Source organism: Aristolochia californica, unplaced genomic scaffold (genome assembly GCF_029961685.1).
Source record: "Aristolochia californica isolate CCGP_79_NKW_82.1479 unplaced genomic scaffold, dmAriCali1.0.hap1 SCAF_7, whole genome shotgun sequence".
Taxonomy (NCBI): Eukaryota; Viridiplantae; Streptophyta; class Magnoliopsida; order Piperales; family Aristolochiaceae; genus Aristolochia; species Aristolochia californica.
This window is the reverse complement of record NW_027182268.1, coordinates 6,213,516-6,231,117: the sequence shown is the minus strand read 5'-3', so window position 1 is coordinate 6,231,117 and position 17,602 is coordinate 6,213,516. Positions and strand designations below refer to the sequence as shown.

The 17,602-nt window shown below is 34.8% G+C and overlaps 1 protein-coding gene across 2 annotated transcripts; it reads right to left on the bottom strand.

Annotated features, from left to right (window-relative positions):
• Window positions 1-1,577: 1,577 nt before the first annotated feature.
• Window positions 1,578-15,889, bottom strand: LOC137936000 (calmodulin-binding transcription activator 3-like). Of its 2 annotated transcripts, none has more exons than XM_068780472.1 (13): window positions 15,538-15,889; window positions 13,123-13,242; window positions 11,877-11,992; window positions 11,424-11,512; window positions 9,768-9,810; window positions 7,618-7,798; window positions 7,376-7,501; window positions 5,670-5,986; window positions 4,741-5,325; window positions 3,914-4,599; window positions 2,843-3,428; window positions 2,391-2,714; window positions 1,578-1,920 (listed from the first exon to the last, which is right to left on the bottom strand). In XM_068780472.1, exons 1-13 carry the CDS (start codon window positions 15,575-15,577, stop codon window positions 1,822-1,824), a joined length of 3,312 nt encoding a protein of 1,103 aa, XP_068636573.1. In that variant the 5' UTR covers window positions 15,578-15,889; the 3' UTR covers window positions 1,578-1,821. The 2 variants fall into 2 exon arrangements, with proteins under 2 accessions (XP_068636573.1, XP_068636574.1); XM_068780473.1 differs by having other exon boundaries at window positions 7,376-7,498.
• Window positions 15,890-17,602: the final 1,713 nt, after the last annotated feature.

The window sequence follows — 17,602 nt, the reverse complement described above, 5'->3', positions numbered from 1 at the left end:
TCTAAAATAATTTTTTAATTTTTTTGTCAATTAATAAATATTTTAAGTCGATAATAAAAGGTGTTAAATAGGTAAGAGTAAGGTTTTTTAATTAATTAATATTTTAATAATTTTTATTTTAAATATAAGGTAATAAAAAGTGTACCAATAAATTCAATTTTTAAACTCTAAAATAAAATTTTCAATTTTTTTCAGTTAATAAATATTTTAAATCGATATGAAAATGTGTTAAATCGGTAAGAGTAAGATTTTTTAATTAATTAATATAATTTTTTATTTTAAAAAATAATGTACTAAAAAGTGTTCTGATAAATTTTATTTTTAAACTCTAAAATATTTTTTTCGAATTTTTTTTCAATATATAGATATTTTAAATCGATAATAAAAGGTTTGAAACAGGTAATAGTAAATTTTTTTAATTAATTAGTATACTTACTTTTTTTAATTTTTTTAAATATAAATTAATAAAAGTGTATCAATAAATTTTATTTTTAAACTCTAATATAAAAAAAATCGTATTTATTTAATTGATAAATATTTTAAATCTATAATAAATGGTGTTAAATAGGTAAGAGTAAGATTTTTTTATTAATTAATATTTTTTAATAATTTATTATTTTAATTATAAGGTAATAAAAAATGTATTGATAAATTTAATTTTTAAACTCTAAAATAATTTTTTTGGAATAATATTTTAATTTATAAATATTTTAAATTGATAAAAAAGTTGGATAATAAATTAAGGGTTTTTGTGTCATTTAATGATGTGGCATCCTATATGGGTGATGACATGTATGTAATATGACGTGTTATTCGACTCATCAAATGGTAATATGGCATGATGATATAACTACACGCATTCAGTCAAGGCTAATTTGTCCTGACTGTACACATATGCAGACCGGTTAAAATTGGGTATTTTCCTAAATAAGTTTAATAGTTTACCATTTGTCTAATTATGTTTAAAAAAGTTGTAAAAACCTAAATGTGCCTTGAGGATAAGAACCTATACTGAACTAGACGGCCACATGGCATGTGCTACAAACTCATTTTTTATTAAAATATTCTTATACTTGAATTTTGGTTATAAATTAAATTGACAATAATGATAAAATTGTTATAATTCTAAGTTTGATTTATATATATGAAACCGGTCTATATAAACCACTTGTGGGAGGGGCTGGAAATCGCTCCTCTTTCTTTATGCTCCACAAGCACAAAGAAACCCTGCCTGTATGTTGTAGATAAGACTGGTTCAATCCACCTGTTGAGCTCTAAGGTCGAACAACAAAGGCCATCAAACTTTAACTGGAATTTCAGTAAGAGTAGCAATGGACAACAAGTACATGGGTGCATCCATGGATTCGAAGCCTCCACCACTGGGTTGGGCTGATCAATCCAAATTCAAAGCTCGGACAAGTCAGAAGGGACTCACCCAAAATAGAAGGGGTAAGTTCAAATTTCACAACAAACTTTTCAGGACACTTACAAGCCCTAGTCAATTTTCTTCTCTAAAACTAACCTTTGCAAGAAAAACCAAGAGCAGTTGAACAACTAAAAAACGGCACTCTGTCAAATTGAAACAAATAAATCACATATATAATCAACAGGAGAACAAATAATGAAACAAATAAACTCTGATATCTTCAACAGGAGACTACATTTGGATCAAACTGCTTACTGATTAAATCACATACTAATCAATCTTACGTTTGTTAGCTCACATTACAACCCAAGATAAGGCTACAGTGAAATATAATTAGTGCTATACATAGGTTTATCTCAAATATCCGAGGTCAACCTCAGCCAAGGCAACCCATTTCAATTTGCTGTAGGCATTAAGGTATCATCTTCCAAAAGGGTTTCCAAGTCCAATCGATCATCCCCCTCAGCTGCTTCCATTGAATCATTTACATAAACCTGTAAAATGACACGAGCAATATCATCATTTGGAGCAAATAAGCAAGAAACAATGCAAAAACCAATCTATTAACCCTTTTTCTTACTGTCTTTCGGTTTTATCTCATCACATTCATAAACAGGGTTTAAGCCCATCAAACATGTAGATATTTGCAGCAACTATTAATCATGGGCAAGAGCATAGAGAAAACTTTTGCCTTTTCTTCAACCTCAAGATGCCTATGAGGCTTGATAGTCAAGAAATCATATTACATGATACTATTTTCAGCTTTTCAGCCAAAGCACAATCTAGTAGACTCAGTAAACTATGGCTGCAAGCCTGTAACCAGGTCAACACTCTGGCTGGACCCAGCATGAACAGAGCATACACTCATTATTTTAGATCTTATATAAGACTAATTTAGAAAAACCAACAAACAAAACTTACAGGGCTCTGTATTTGTTTACAGAAGCAAGGAAAGAAAAAATACCCTAGTCTCTTGGATTTCTGAGACGACATTTAGAAGCCTTCGGTACTGATCCCTAGCTTCAGGGTACTGAACCATGGACCTCACCCTAGCTAGTGCCTTCTCTAACCTTGCTTCTGTCTGCTTTCTGCCCTCTTGCAAGAAATCATAATCATCCTCCTCAGAGGGCCCAATCTGCATGGAGGGGCCCTCAATCAGCGCTTCTGATCGGAAGCCACGTAAACCACTCCTTTTACGCCTCCAGCGCAAGATTGCTTTCTCCACTATCCCCACAGACCAGATGATTTTTTTGTAATGTTTCCTTACCTGGTGACCCCTCACAAGAGCCTGTCACACACACACATTAGTATTTGACACATATCTAACACCCAAAAAAAAGTTTTGTTTTCTTTTTAAAGATGAATGCAGCTAACTAGAGTATCAAAGCCAATTAAGGTAGTTAAAACCAAACACACCTGAATCTTAATAATGCGCTGCCGAATGATCAAAAATTCTTTTCTTCCTTTCCACCCACGAAATTTGTTTTGTATCCTAATAGCAGCGGTGTGTACAGGCTCATCATGATGTCCTGCTCTATTTGACTTAACGGATATCAGAGAGAGGGCACGCTCATCTGACATTCCAAATTTTTCATCACCATACTCAATCAATTTCTTTCTATGAAATGAATGTACTCTGAAGACTTCATGAATTCGAGCTGCAGCCTGTGCAGCATTTCGAACAGCAGTCAGAGAGTCCTTAAGTGAAAGACCTTCTAGCACATCTCCCTCACTATACTGGGTAGCAGTCCGTTTTGCAATTGTTTGAACTGCTTTAGTGTCAGAAGATTCCAATCGTTCAGCATCTTTTGGATTCTCCTTTATAGTGAGTCTTTCAAGATGGGATGTCAAGTGAGATTCTGCAAGGTAACCAGCAATCCCTTTGTGTCCATTACTTGAAGCAAGATCTGCAGGAGTCCTTCCAGAAGGAAACTGTGGTGTCGGATCTGTTAGTGCTCCAGGTTCTCCATTCAGTGAAACTAGGACAGCAACTGTTCTTTCTCTGTTAGAAATTAGTAGAAGGAAGAATCAGGACCATAATAATTCAAAAAATGTTAATTCACATCAAGTCACAGAAACAAGTGAGTGGGAACTCCATCTGTGAATCTGCCAATGTAAGCGGACCAGATTAGTTCCAGGCAAACCCCGTCAGAACTTCGAGTTCCTACTCTACTGCGACAAGAATTAAGAACATCTCACCAAGTTGTGAAAGATAACTACAATATTACATTTGCCTACTCATGCATACAATCTATTCATGCATTATGTACACGAAAGAGATCCAGTGTAGTCCAGAGTATCAGGTCTAATTGCATAGGGCTGAGATGACTCTTTATTAAATTTAACAGTTTCATTACAAGACTAACTGCATTCCAGCTGGGGTATGTTGTCAGATAAGCTTGGACACTCACACCTTGGATGATTGTGACTGTCAGAGTTCTATATTATTTACAACAGAACAAGAGTAATGTTTACAGAAGTCTTTACCTTCCATAAGATGCTGCCCAATGAAGAGCAGTCCATCCATGTGCATCACGAAAGTTGACATTAACACCTGCAGCAACTATCGGATCTATAGCCCAATCATAACCAAGGGCAGCCACTAGATGAATTACACCTTGCCCCTCCTTGTCCAAGACATTTGGACCTTTACCATCTTCAGCTGCCTTCACAATGAGCCATGTGCACAATTTCTCCTTCAGTAACTTTTGAAGCAACTGCTCCTTCACTGTATCCACAGAGAAGTCCTCATTAGCAGTAAGATTCAACATATGACCCCATTCATTCTCATCTTCTCTAAGTAAAGAACTGATTTTATTGTTTATATGAGGTCTCTCGACAACTGTAGAGGAGGAAGGGTCAGGACGCTCAACAAAGTCCAGAGTCAGTAACTTTCCAAGACGTAATCTTAGAAGCAGTTCACTTGTAACTTGCATATCCATGGCCTCTGGAGGCTGAACCCTATATTCAAACTCCCGCACTTCACTACAAGCCAATCTGTTGGAACAGGTGACATAAAATGGTACCCGTCCAGCATTGTGTATTGGAGCAATGCATCGAAGTACCCCATCTCCTAGAACCTCTGCAGGAACCTCCAATTCCCCGAACATACATGACCATGTACAATCTTGTAACTCACGCTGATTCTTCAGGAATGTTCCCATAATCAAAACCTGATAAATCATGGATCAGACAATATATATTGACCAACGTTTTTGAGCCTTCATAAAAAAAAAGTTAATATAATATAATGTAATGTAATGTAATACAATAATAAAACATGACAAATTTCATACAATATAAAGGAAAAATACCTTAGTTTCCAAGCCTGAGTAGGCCCAGTTAGGTGAAAAATCATCAATGCTAAAAAGTTGATCCTGGGCAAGTGAAGGGCCTAATAAGCATCCATCCATCTGCACTTGAGAGGACATGGTGGAATCTTCAATGACATTTCCATTCTCATCAGTTGTCCAGATATCACCAGAAGTAGACTGAATTTGTGTGTCATCCACCTCTCCCAGCTCTATACTCATCCATCTAGAGAAGCTATCATGTTTCTTTAATCCTACGTCTTCTGTTTTACAAATGTCTATCAGCGAGTGTTTGGGAGCAGAAGCAAAGTTGATTTTTTCTTCTCTACTTCCTTCATTTTCCTCACACACATTTGATTTTGCAAGTGGGCCAGCATCTGAGATTGTCATGTGCCTTTGGAGTGCATGTGGCAATGGAGATCCATTTTGGTGATCAGAGACTAAAGATAAAGTTTTAGGACCATTATGATCCACATAAGTATCTCTATGGCCTTGAAATCTAATACTCAGATCATCTGTTGACTCTATTTGAAGTTTTTGGTCCATTGGCCAGGCCGATAAAATGGAAGAACCACTTCCTACATCAATCTGGTAGCAGCAGAAAAATAAGAATTTATGTGATGGCCACGAAAACAAAACAAGGGTTAATGGGCAACTGGTACACATATGATGGAAACACAAGACTCACAAATAATGATAATTCACATTGACACAAAGATTGGCAAAACTATAACAGTAAGTGATGTACCACTATCAAACAGATTGTGCAACTTTCATCTTTGAATGAAAAATGCAAACAAATAAAACAAAAACTTTCTAAATCAATATCAGACAGATTCATCAACACTACATATTTGAGTGAAAAGATTAAATAGCCTTTTAAGTAACAAAATAAGAGGGTACTGTGTACAGAAGGCCTTCACCACTATTACCTGCCATTTTATTTCATTCCCTGGAGCTACCCCAGCCTCTGGCTTGACACCGAATTCATCAACGGAGAGTTGACCAAGTTCTACAATTTCTTGCGGAGGCAAGCCCTCTATATTGGCAGGTTGAATGGAGTGCAGAGGTACACTTTCAAGGCCCATTGAACAATGATTGAAGACCTCTTCCCAAGATGATGTCACATCAATTTGTTTTTTAGGTTCATTAACAGTCAAACCAAACCCTGCATCACTAATTGTTCTGGAAGCAACTCCCTGAGAAAAGTCCAACCCAGGAATGTTTGATTGCTTCCCCTGATAACCACCTGCAACAGTGCCAGAATTTTCATTATTAAGAAAAAAAAAATTGAAATATAAAAGAGCTGAGGATGGCTTTAAGCCAAGCTGGACTCCCTATGAAACAACAAATCCAACATACATCTCACACAATGATGTAAAAACCAAAGTGGCCAGTAAACTGGTACCTTGGCTATTTCAGTTCAATCTGGTTGAACCATTGGGACATCATATTGAATACACATCCAAATACTGCACACATACACATATATACAAGAATATTGCATAAAGCAAAGCATACCATGATGGCTAGAAAGTTGCCTGGTTCCCATGACTATGGTTCCTCTCTCATCTCCAACACTTTGAACTACAAATTTTGAATCAGTTTTTATTCAACTAGCTGAGTTGCTAATATGGTCCAGTTCTTAAGCACTGATCTCAAGGTTAGAGAACAAAGGCATTGTCTTTTCAGGAAGGGAAAACTACAGGCTTCATTGTGATGCCCATAGCTATGAACAGAACCAGAATTAAGTGGTAACATTCAAAAACAAAAAGGAACAAGTAAATTCAAAACCCAGATCAAAGAACCTTGACCAGAGGCAGAAGAAAGATGAAAGGATGAGAAAGAAAGACAGAGAGAGAGAGAGAGAGAGAGAACAGTTAAGAATAAGAAATTAGAAAAGACATTAAAGACTACAACATAATTGGAAAAAATTAAGAATATGAAAGTGTTTTTTTAATCGTATAGATACAGAATATGTTAGAAGTTCTTTCAAAAAATAAAAACCCAAAAATTGTTAACACACTTTACATCTGTCACATAGCATGTACTTCTCTCCCTTTGGAGTATTCTTAATGGGGAGTTTTTTTTTCTAATTGTGAAAAACTAGACTAACTAAAATTAAAATTTAAAATAAAAAATTAAAGCTGTTAATTGGAAAATACTGATGCATTTCTGAAAATCTCAGAAAACTTTTTCTAGAACTTCTCTAATTGCATTTCACTGGGTAAATTCATCTTGTGAATATATCTGCAAGAAGTGTTTATGGCAATGATGATGCAGATAAACACTATATATCTTTTCTTACCGAAATAAGTACATCATGAAGGTCAGTTATTCAATAAATATTTGGATATTTTTTCCCCATTAATATTTTCAATCAATTATCAACTAAAATTTTAGAACATGAAAACAGGGTCAAACTAAATACTCTTGCTTGAACCAGATTAATTTCGCTTAACTGGGCTTCAGCTCAAATATTGAATCCAGGTTGAATCAGGCATGGGCCTGACCAATATTTCAATCCCAACCTAGACCTACTATTTAATATATTTGTATGGATTGGACAGTTCCCCTGATCCCCTTTGCACCTCAGTTAGAACAAAGAACACCAAAGCTCACATAAGGGTGTGTATACCTGAATATTGAGCAGGGAAGCAAGCATTCAAGAGACCCATATCCATCTGATTCATTACAGGTCCATCTTCAGACTGCTGCACCTCAACGAAAGAGTGGTATCTGGAACTTGCTTGATGGTTATCTGCTGCACCGAATTTCGCTTTAGTTGCACTGAAAGGTGGGTTCATGATTTAAAATCAGATTCAGTGTGTTTACTTCAGTAAAAATCTAAAAACATGGTAATGATTCAATCAATTTTACCTGATTCGGTGTCTTCATATTCTGACATCTGTCCACTGTTAAGACTAGAAGTATCTGTAGTTTGTGAATACACTTGGTTATGGTTTGGAAAGAAATCACTATTCACAGAACTGCCATCCATTGGGGGACTTTGAGAGATTTCCTCAGAATCCTTGGCACGGCTATAGCTTGTTTTGTTACCCTGAAGATCATGAAGATCAACACTGATCAAGACATATTGGCAACAAGAAATGAGCAATGTAATCTGATTTTAACACTATATATAGGCTGTAATAACTATAAAAAAAAAAATTCAGTATGAAATTCCTCAACGCACTTAAGTTTCTGCACACACTAATATTCAACAAGTCACTAAAAAAATATAATAGGCTCCTTAGTGAGATTGGATTTTGAAAGTCAAGAGAAAATTTTAAACTCACGGATTTATGAACATTATTAAAATCTCAAGGATTTAAAACGTTGGTGATCATTGAATTTTAAATAAGTCAAATGATTTTGAAAGTTGTGCTTGTGAAATACGATGGACCTGTAAATTATGAGTGGTAGATTGATACATTTGTTTTTTGAAAATGAATTCATACACAATATTAAATCAAAATTAAACAAAAAAAAATCATTTTCGTTGAATAAGATTGCAGAGATGGCAGTATCGTAATTTTAGATTTAAGAGAGGACAACAGTTAGTATCTTAAATCACACAACTTCCTGGTATGTGTAGTCTAAGCAAAGCATCAAGGGCATTCTAATCAATGTCGCAATTAGTGATTAGCTAATAAAGATAAGAAGTGGAGGAGCTGATTAGCAGTCTAATATCTTCTCATTTTCTTGGACGGAAACTTCCTGGTGTCCTTCTCTTGCTTAGTTTTTCATCATACTTCAATCTCACATTATTTTCAATTTTAAGTATACAAGTATTCCAAAACAAATATTAAACAGATACATGATAGAGTAAATAATAGATTACAAATTATACTATTTTTTTTTTATGTACTAATTATACAATTTGTAAAATAGTTTATACATTCAAGAACATAAGTTATGGTTTTGCATAATAATTATAGAATAAATATATAATTAATTTATTCACTCAAAATATTATTTTTTATTAATGAATTAAAAATATCAGAAATTTTAAATTAATTAAAATGATTATGAATCCAAAACTATGTTATCTATGTAACAAATTTATTTACTTATTTTTTTTCCATACTAAAATAATTAATTAGCCACTAACTTTAAAGAAATTATTAAAATTAGAGGAAAAAAGGGAGGGGAGAGCCTCCTGCCACACACTCCCCCCCCCCCCCCCCCCCTTTTTTGTTGCCTCCTCTTGTCTCCATTTACCTACTTCTATTTCCTAGCTTTTGTTGAACTTACTAGGAACAACATCTATTTCTTTTTTAGTAGCGGAATCACAACTTTTACATGTTGAATTTTCCCAAAAAGATGTTGTCTTCAAAAAAGATGTCCAACTCCAGGTGTTCATCATATTTCCAGTTCAATTAGTATAAGTGTTGAGTGGGAAAAAGTCCCACATTAAGAAATGGGAAGAAAAAATGAGTTATAAGATTGAGCAATAAGCCTTTCGTCTCCCTTTATCTACTTCTATTTCCTTGCTTTTGTTGACCTTACTAGGAACAACATCTATTTCTTTTCGAGTAGGGGAATCACAACTTTTACATGTTGAATTTTCCCAATAGATGTTGTCTTCAAAAAAGATGTCCAATTCCAAGTGTTCATCATATTTCCAATTCAATTAGTGGGAAAAGGTCTCACATTAAGAAATGGGAAGAAAAAATGATTTATAAGATTGAGCAATAAGCCTCTTAAGTGGCTAGTCATTTTGGGATAGAACCGGCAATCCAATAATAAGTGTATCTTTTAAACCAAATCAATAGTGAGATGAAGTTAAGCATTTGAAAACTTCCGTCATTCAAACCCGAACCAAGCATTAATCTTTTCTTCTTATAGTTACTTCTCATTGCTAAAAGAATGAGCTAATTATTTTTTCAACATATGAAGATTGCTATTCAGTTAATAAAAAATATAAATTATGAAACCTTTGCTTGACGCATGAGTGAAACATATTACGAACTCAACCATCTAAGTTAGAAAAGTCATTGATCAAAAGAAATTTCATGATTTCTGACCTTTACTTCACGATAATGGACAAGAACTATGTGCATGAAGTCCCTGCAACACCACACAAACATGACATAGCAGAGTTAATAAATACAAAAATAATATTCTTAATCAAACAACATAACGCAATGTTATGCAACCCATCCGGAAAGAGAGACAAATCCAGTTGGACCCAAGTCAACCTAGTTTCACCACCAATTGAACCATTGATGATGTCAGAAAATGTCATCACTTAAATTTTTTGATAAATTTGGAGAAGAGAAAGTGGGGGGGACTCCTTTCTTTATGGAGTAGGGAGGGCAAGGGCTCCTCCCCTGCTACAGAGAATCGCAGGTGCTCCCTCCCCCACCGATGTAGAAAGCAAAGGGGGAGGGGCCAACTGGTCATGAGGGGAAAAGCTTCCCCTTGCAACCCCACTCTGAGATCTAATTGTTTGGGTGAGCCAAGTAACCAGCAAAAACCCAGTTGGTCCAACAGGTTTTGATTGATACCTAGGTTAGAGGTATACCAGACCTAGTCAAAGGATCAAGCCCTGTTGAACCATGTCCAAGCAGTAGGTTTGGTTCAGATTGATAACACTAACATAACAAATAATATTTGCATATCATCCTACACAAAAATGCTAATTAACTTTCAAGATGCTAAAATTTGGGAGATCTGCAATATGTAATGAGCAAGCCACCCAAGTTTTCTAGCCAGTCATCTGAACAATAAATTAACCACCCAAGTTTTTAATGGCAACACGAACAAAAATTTGATAAAGAACTTTTGTCCACATAAAAATTGCAAACAGAGTTTCTTCTTGTCCACGATAACATATTTCTAAAATGAACAAGTAATCTCACATATCTACTAGCACTTCACAATGTTTAAAGCATGTTGAATCATGTTTGGCAAGGCCAATATTTGATGTACAAGTAACCATAAATAAACATAAAGATTAACAAAAAATAATTATGAACAACTGACAGGTCAGAGATATTTTGGGAGTCAATGCTGAGGAAAATTTTTTAAAAAATGTTATGAAGTTGGGTCCAAGGCCCATCCAAAAATGACTAGCTAACTTAGGAAACCTCTTTCCCAACTAATAAACTCAAGATCTTTGTACTCACTAATTCACGTGGAACTATTCCTTAACACTCCTCTTCACGTGTAGGCCATTTTTTGTGGCTCTATAAGTGGATAGTTTAGGTGTAGACCCTTTTTTTTAGCTCTACAAGTGGATAGTTTAGGTGTAGACCCTCTTTTTGTAGCTTTACAAGTGGATAATTTTAGGTGCAGACCCTTGGTTCTACAAGTGGATAGTTTAGGTGTAGGCTCTCTTTTGTGGTTCTATAAGTAGATAGTTTAGGTGTAGGCCCACACATTCTTTAAAATAATATACAAACAAGTATAAGGGTTATAGGTTGCATATAAAAATATTCTGGCAATTTGCTACACTTATGACCCAACAATTCTTGACAAGTAGCAAGAAGCAAGAAAAAACAACTCTTAATCATATGAACAAGAAAGATACTCTATCAAGACTTGACACAAATCAACAAGAAGATTGAAGAAAGTGAGAATGAGTAGTTTCTCCTGTATTATTTCTACTTTGAATTTTATCTTAGATGGTTCTTCGATGTAGAGCATATCGGCTACAATCAAACATGTCAGGTACTCACTCTTCGAGCATCCAATAACTACGTCTTTGGAAATGTTCATTATCCTCTCCATGCGCATAGTAGCAATGAAGCACATCCACGCTTCCAGCCTACAATTTTTTAATCACACATATTCCATAAAGCAATATGTCAGATACAACTCTAAAGTATATTGAAATGAGGAGAAATAAGTGATGTTCATAAAATCCTTCAACAAGAGTAAAAGAAAAAAAAACTTAAAGAAGTGTAAAGGAAAAAAAAAACTAAAATAAGTGCAAAAAAAAACAACATAGAAAAAAATTGAAAAAAATCTAGATTAAACCAGAATATTTTTGGACTATCTCTACAATAAAGTGATTTTTCAAAACACATGTATAGATGTCCTTAGATGTTTCTATGCTTTGCAAAATACAGATATGCGTATCCTTACATGTTTATAAACAAAAATAAGAAAAATGAAAATTTTGTCCTCACTTTCAGCCTCTCATGCGCTTCCTTCACAGTTTTCCCATCTTTCTTCTTTCGCCAGTTGTGGCCATCCTTTCTGAAGTACCTTAATACTTTCCGATCAAAAAGAAAAAGCGAACCACCTAACAAAACAAATGCATTAAACCCAACTAAGCTATCAGTGCTATATGAAATAGAAAAGGCAATAACAATTGAAAACTCCTCATGCATCATATAGAAAGTATGACCAAATAAGCTATCTAAAGTCTAATCTATATTCTGTACACCATGCATGCACAAAAATTAATGTTGTATCATCATCTCCAAGATACACAGAACAGTGGAGGTATCCTACAAACACAATTTAGGGCAAATAGAATCATCAGTAGAAGGAGAAAAAATCTCACAGTGAACTTATTTTACCAGCTAAAGTAATTCCAGCCATCGAGTTTTGCTTATATTAATATAAACAGGCACCTTTCTAGGTAAATAACATAAAATCCTAACTCTGACTAGTCCTTCCATACAAGTAAACTGCTAAGAAGTCTACAAAGACAATTTCCCAAAGTGTGTGTCAATAAGATATGATCTTGGCTTTTTTGGATACTATTCTAAGTTAGCTTTTTGAAAAGAATACATGCTAGTATAAGATTTACATTGATGTGCTGAACACATTAGATAGGAAGTACATGTGATGCCAATCAACTCCTCAAGAAAAGACTAACATGGTTTCAAAATAAGGAGGGAAGAAAAAACACAAGAGCCCTTCTTCAACCCCTTTTTCTTAGAATGTTCCTTTAACTTCTGCACAGGTTAATCAGCAGCAAACACTCCAAAACAAATTAAAAGAATAATTAGAAACAAAAATCATTGCAAAAGTGCATCTTTTCTAAACACTGATAATTTTAGTAGTTAAAATAAGTAGTGGAAAACAGGAGGTCAACATCCTCAGCCAAAGTACTACAAACTACATGATACTTTATTTCTCTGTATCCAGAATTTCAATAGATAAGAACTCACCCAGATATAATCAAACAAGAAGTTCAACAATAATGAATTCATTAACCAACCCATATTGTTGCAACATAAATGATTTTGCACTCACTTTCAAGGCTCAGACAATGACTATAGAGGTTTGACAGTGCTCACAGTTATATCCATTACCACGTAGTAGATATAGCTAAATAAATGACAAAAGAATGATCCTCTCATATAACACCAATAAAATTTTAAAAATATGCATAATGATCATATTTTGACCAGAGAATCATACTGGGTGGCTTATTTGGAGGCTCTGGAGCTATACGAAACTTCCTATAATTCTTAAGAATTTCACAAATTTCAGCTGGACGCAACCATCGATTTTCTGCTTCCACGAGAATCTGCTCAATATCTGCAAATCCACCAACCATGCAATCAAAATATAACCCAGAAGATGAGATACAACAGATTTGTATAGAAAATGTCTAAATTACTTGAGCATTACTGCACATGCTTCAGGAAAGCTGTAAGCTTATAAAATATAATTTAGCTGTTACATGTGGAATACCATATTCACCATCCATTTTGGAGATGGCAAGAGAGAACTAGCTGTAAAGCTTCACGTGAATTTTTTTTTTTTTAATTATGAAAATGCATGCAAATCTAGTTACTTGTTTCAGTTACAGGACTTTGGAATCCTAAAAATTTTCTGAAGGACATATAAAGGCAACTTCGTACAGATGATGCATTCCATATGGATGCACATGAAATTGACTTTCCCTTGGGAAATGAATATACAAAGATCCACCAGAATCACATTGGTGTTTCATAATATCTAGCTACTGTAATTTTTTTTGCAAACTCCTATTTGCTTGTGAACAGAAAAAGGGATGAAGAAGATAACTGAAATCCTTACAATTAATTTTTTTGTGCATAAGGCACATTAAAAACAAAAAATCTAATCTTCTAACTAGGACATATCACCAACAGAAATTTAAAAAATAAACCATTGCCCTACATGCTCTAGGTGGGTAGTTATTTTGTTCTTTCCATTTTTTACTCCTTTTTCTACTTTTGGTGCTTTTGCTGTTGTGAATTCAAAATTCTGCGTTCACATACTTTAAAACTTTTTTGAGTTTCTTTTTTCCCCAAGAAGGACAAGCCATAAAATGCACCCAACAGGTGGATATTGGATAACCGCCCCCTCCCTCCTAAAGTGCCAAGTAAAGAGAAGTGACTCATCTATGCGATCATGTAGGATGGCCATGACAATTGGTGTATTTCTTTGACAAGTTACGGACATTCTCCAACTCATCCATATGAATCTCACAGAAGCATGTCCAAAGAGAAGTAAACTCTCAAGCACAATGGTTGGACATGCAGGAGTGACTAAATAGGGTAATTGATTACAAATCGTATACATAACTCATATTTTCTTCTAGGCGATAATAATCCTTTCCATTAGATATTTTTAAATATTCTTTTTTTCTCTCATTAACTAGTTCTCTATCAACAGAAGTTACCTGATCCTCACAAAAAATATTAAGCTTGTGATAGTCTTCCTACGTTTGTCTTTTAATTTATCATACTGATATCTAAACCAGGCTAGAACCATGGAGCATTTTCTCCGTAAGTTTTTGCTCTGTTCCAGAATTTCCAAACATCATAGGTGATCTTTTTCTAGATTCAGTCACAAACAAACCTCCAAGGTGTACCAGAAACACTTTGACTTGATCAAGACCATTTTTTTTTCTTCTTAGAACACAAGAGCTCATGTTGAGAAATTCCACAACTCCAAGGTACCCCCCAGACATCCTTGAGACTTGAACCCAAGACCTTATACCAAGAAAACCCCAAATGCGATGAGGTGACAAGCGAAAGGATGAAGACAAACACTATGTCACTACCGCCATCATCACCATCACCACCACCACCACTATCATCACCATCACCACCACTGTCACCGCCATCCTCACTATCACCTCCACCACCACCATCATCACCATATCTTTGTTCCAACTATGTTGGATAGGCTTACATGAATCCTCCTCTCCATTCAATTCCATCATTTGCTCGACTAACCTTCTAGTCTTCCCTCACCACTTCCTTCCATGTCAATTTCAGTCTTCCTTGATTTCTTGTTAGTTCCTCACTTGACTTATAAAAAACCTTTCTAACCAGTCCTATCAAATTGGACTCGTACATTGACCATTTTAAAAGACTAATTTTGTCATGTGTGCTACTCCTGATTGTTCCCTAATAAATTCATTTTTTATTTGCTTTTTTACAGATTCCAAACACGTCCATGAAAACGCTCTCATCTCAGCCACTCTCATCCACTACAGCTGTTTCTTCACTGTCCAATACCCTGCTTCAAAAAGTGAGTCTTTCAAATGATCGTGTGGCTGATTTTAACACCTCAAATGATAATCTCCCCTTGAGTAGTTACTCCTCATTAATCTCCCTTCACCTCCAACTGATTGAGTATAGGTAACACAAAGGATTTCCTTGAGATCAGCACACATGACTAAAATATATAAGTCATAAAAAAGACTTTCCGATCCAATTCACTCAGATCAGAAGTAAATTTCCGACGCAGAACAAATTAGAAAGGAACACAATTCCACTAAGAAGAACCAAAAAAACTGAATCACCATAATAACATAGCAAACTAAAGAAAAGTCATAAACATTCAACTGAATCTCACCCAATTGAGTATTCAACCCAAAGCGCCGGCTGTCCGCCATGACTGGAGCAGTGACAAACAGTCCTCACCTCTCCTCAACCAGATCTACAAAGCACACACTCTAAATTTTCCCCAAACCGTAAATTCAAACACCAAAACCCCTAGGTTCCCCACATCAGAAACCTCAAACAATCAGCTGAGGTAGAGAACACCCACGAGAGAGACGGAGGGGAGGCTCGCCAAGATATCCAGAAAAACACATAAAAATCGCTAAAACAACTACAATTCAACAAGGAGTCGGGAATTCTGATGCGAATTCGCAATAGGGGAAGCTGCAGAAAAACAAAAAAGAGAGACAGGCGCCGCCTATTTGGAATTGTCAGGAAACTGAAATGGACTTGCTCACTGCACAGTAGAAAGATTTTCTTCAAATCAGCTAATTGACGCTAATACCCTACTCAGTACGGATCAATTACAGGCCTGATTAAGCGCTCGCCAATCACAGAGAACACCCTTTTCAGGATTGACTTTCAGGTCTTCTTTTGACTGTTTGCCCTCCAATTTTTTAAATTTTCATTGGTTAAAGTGTGCTTAAATACAGGTGGCGTGCACTCGCAGGGCTCTTTTTGGGCTTGTCGTTTTTAATGCGGGGGGCCCGCAGACACAAAGTTCGAACGGGCCTAATTAAGTACTAAAGGTGTATGTCGCAGGAGCTACATGAATCGGTGTACCCGTGACAAGAGTATAATCCTTGATACGTCGACCACTTCTAAGTAGTAGGTAACCCTAATTGCAAATACGACCTTCAAAATTGCATATTAATTTTAATAATTTTAGAATCAGTTATTTTAATTTTTTTAATTAAATTAAAAATAAAAACATAACCACTTGTCTTACCCTCATAGGATGATCATCAGTCAGTCGGATATCACATCATTCGCACCGATATTGAAGGATCCAAATTCAATCTAATTATAAGTTGAATATCCAAATTTTAAAATTAAATATAGTATCTAAAAATAGATATTCAAATTTGATCTATTTAAAATAAAAAAATTGATGCTAATATTATAAATCTTGAATGTACAACTACTATTAAGAGTAATTCTCTCAAATATTATAATATTATCACTCATTTTTTCTTTGTCCATTCATTAAAAAATATTTAAAATTAAAACCATTACATAATGTTGCCAAATTTGGAGAAATTTCGTATTAAATATTTTCATATTTGGATCCAGATATTTTTGGATATTATCCAATCAAGAATCAGTCATTTGTATTCGTTTAAGCCTTAATCGGCCACCGTGATTTTTTAGGGAGAAATGGGTTGCCCTTCTAGTATGAGCCTAGTGCAATGCATGAGAAGAAAAAACAAAACCAAACAAATAAAAAAAAATTAAGTGAACATTGATTGGTTCAAGTCGGATTTCTAACCACTCAACTTAACCTTGAACCTTGACTTCTAATCCCGACCTAAAAAAACTGGGGTTGGAAAATTGTTCCCAATATCACCCCTTTTTCTTTCCCTTGATCTAGTACCTTTTTAAAACAAATTTTGTTGCTTGATAACATCTTCTTGAGAATGATAGATTGCATTAGCATAGCTTGACAACATAAATTAACTTGGAATTAATCTTGTCACATGCAATTCATCTTCACCAAGATTTTGACACTAAGACTAATTTCCTAATTGGATTATATAGTGCTTTAAAAGATGTTTTGGTCTTTACTTGGTACACGAGCTTATTGTATTATTTATATGCTTTAAAATTGTAGTGATTTCAAACATGATCCTCTTCGATGTTATGTTCGATCTGAATGTGACATCTTAGATAAAAAATTTCTATTAATTTGCATAATCAATATGTAATGGTTAATTACAGACTTAATAAAAATTAAAATTATCATCATACCTTTATTTTATTTTATATTAAAAAAACACAAAAAATTATAGAAGTCCACACATGGGCACCCAATTTTTTTATGGAAATCTACCTCGCCTACAAAAATAACTGTAACCACTTTAATCTGGCAAGCAGGGGAATACTCTTTTTCCTCTCCTCCACTAGGTGGAGTTTTATTT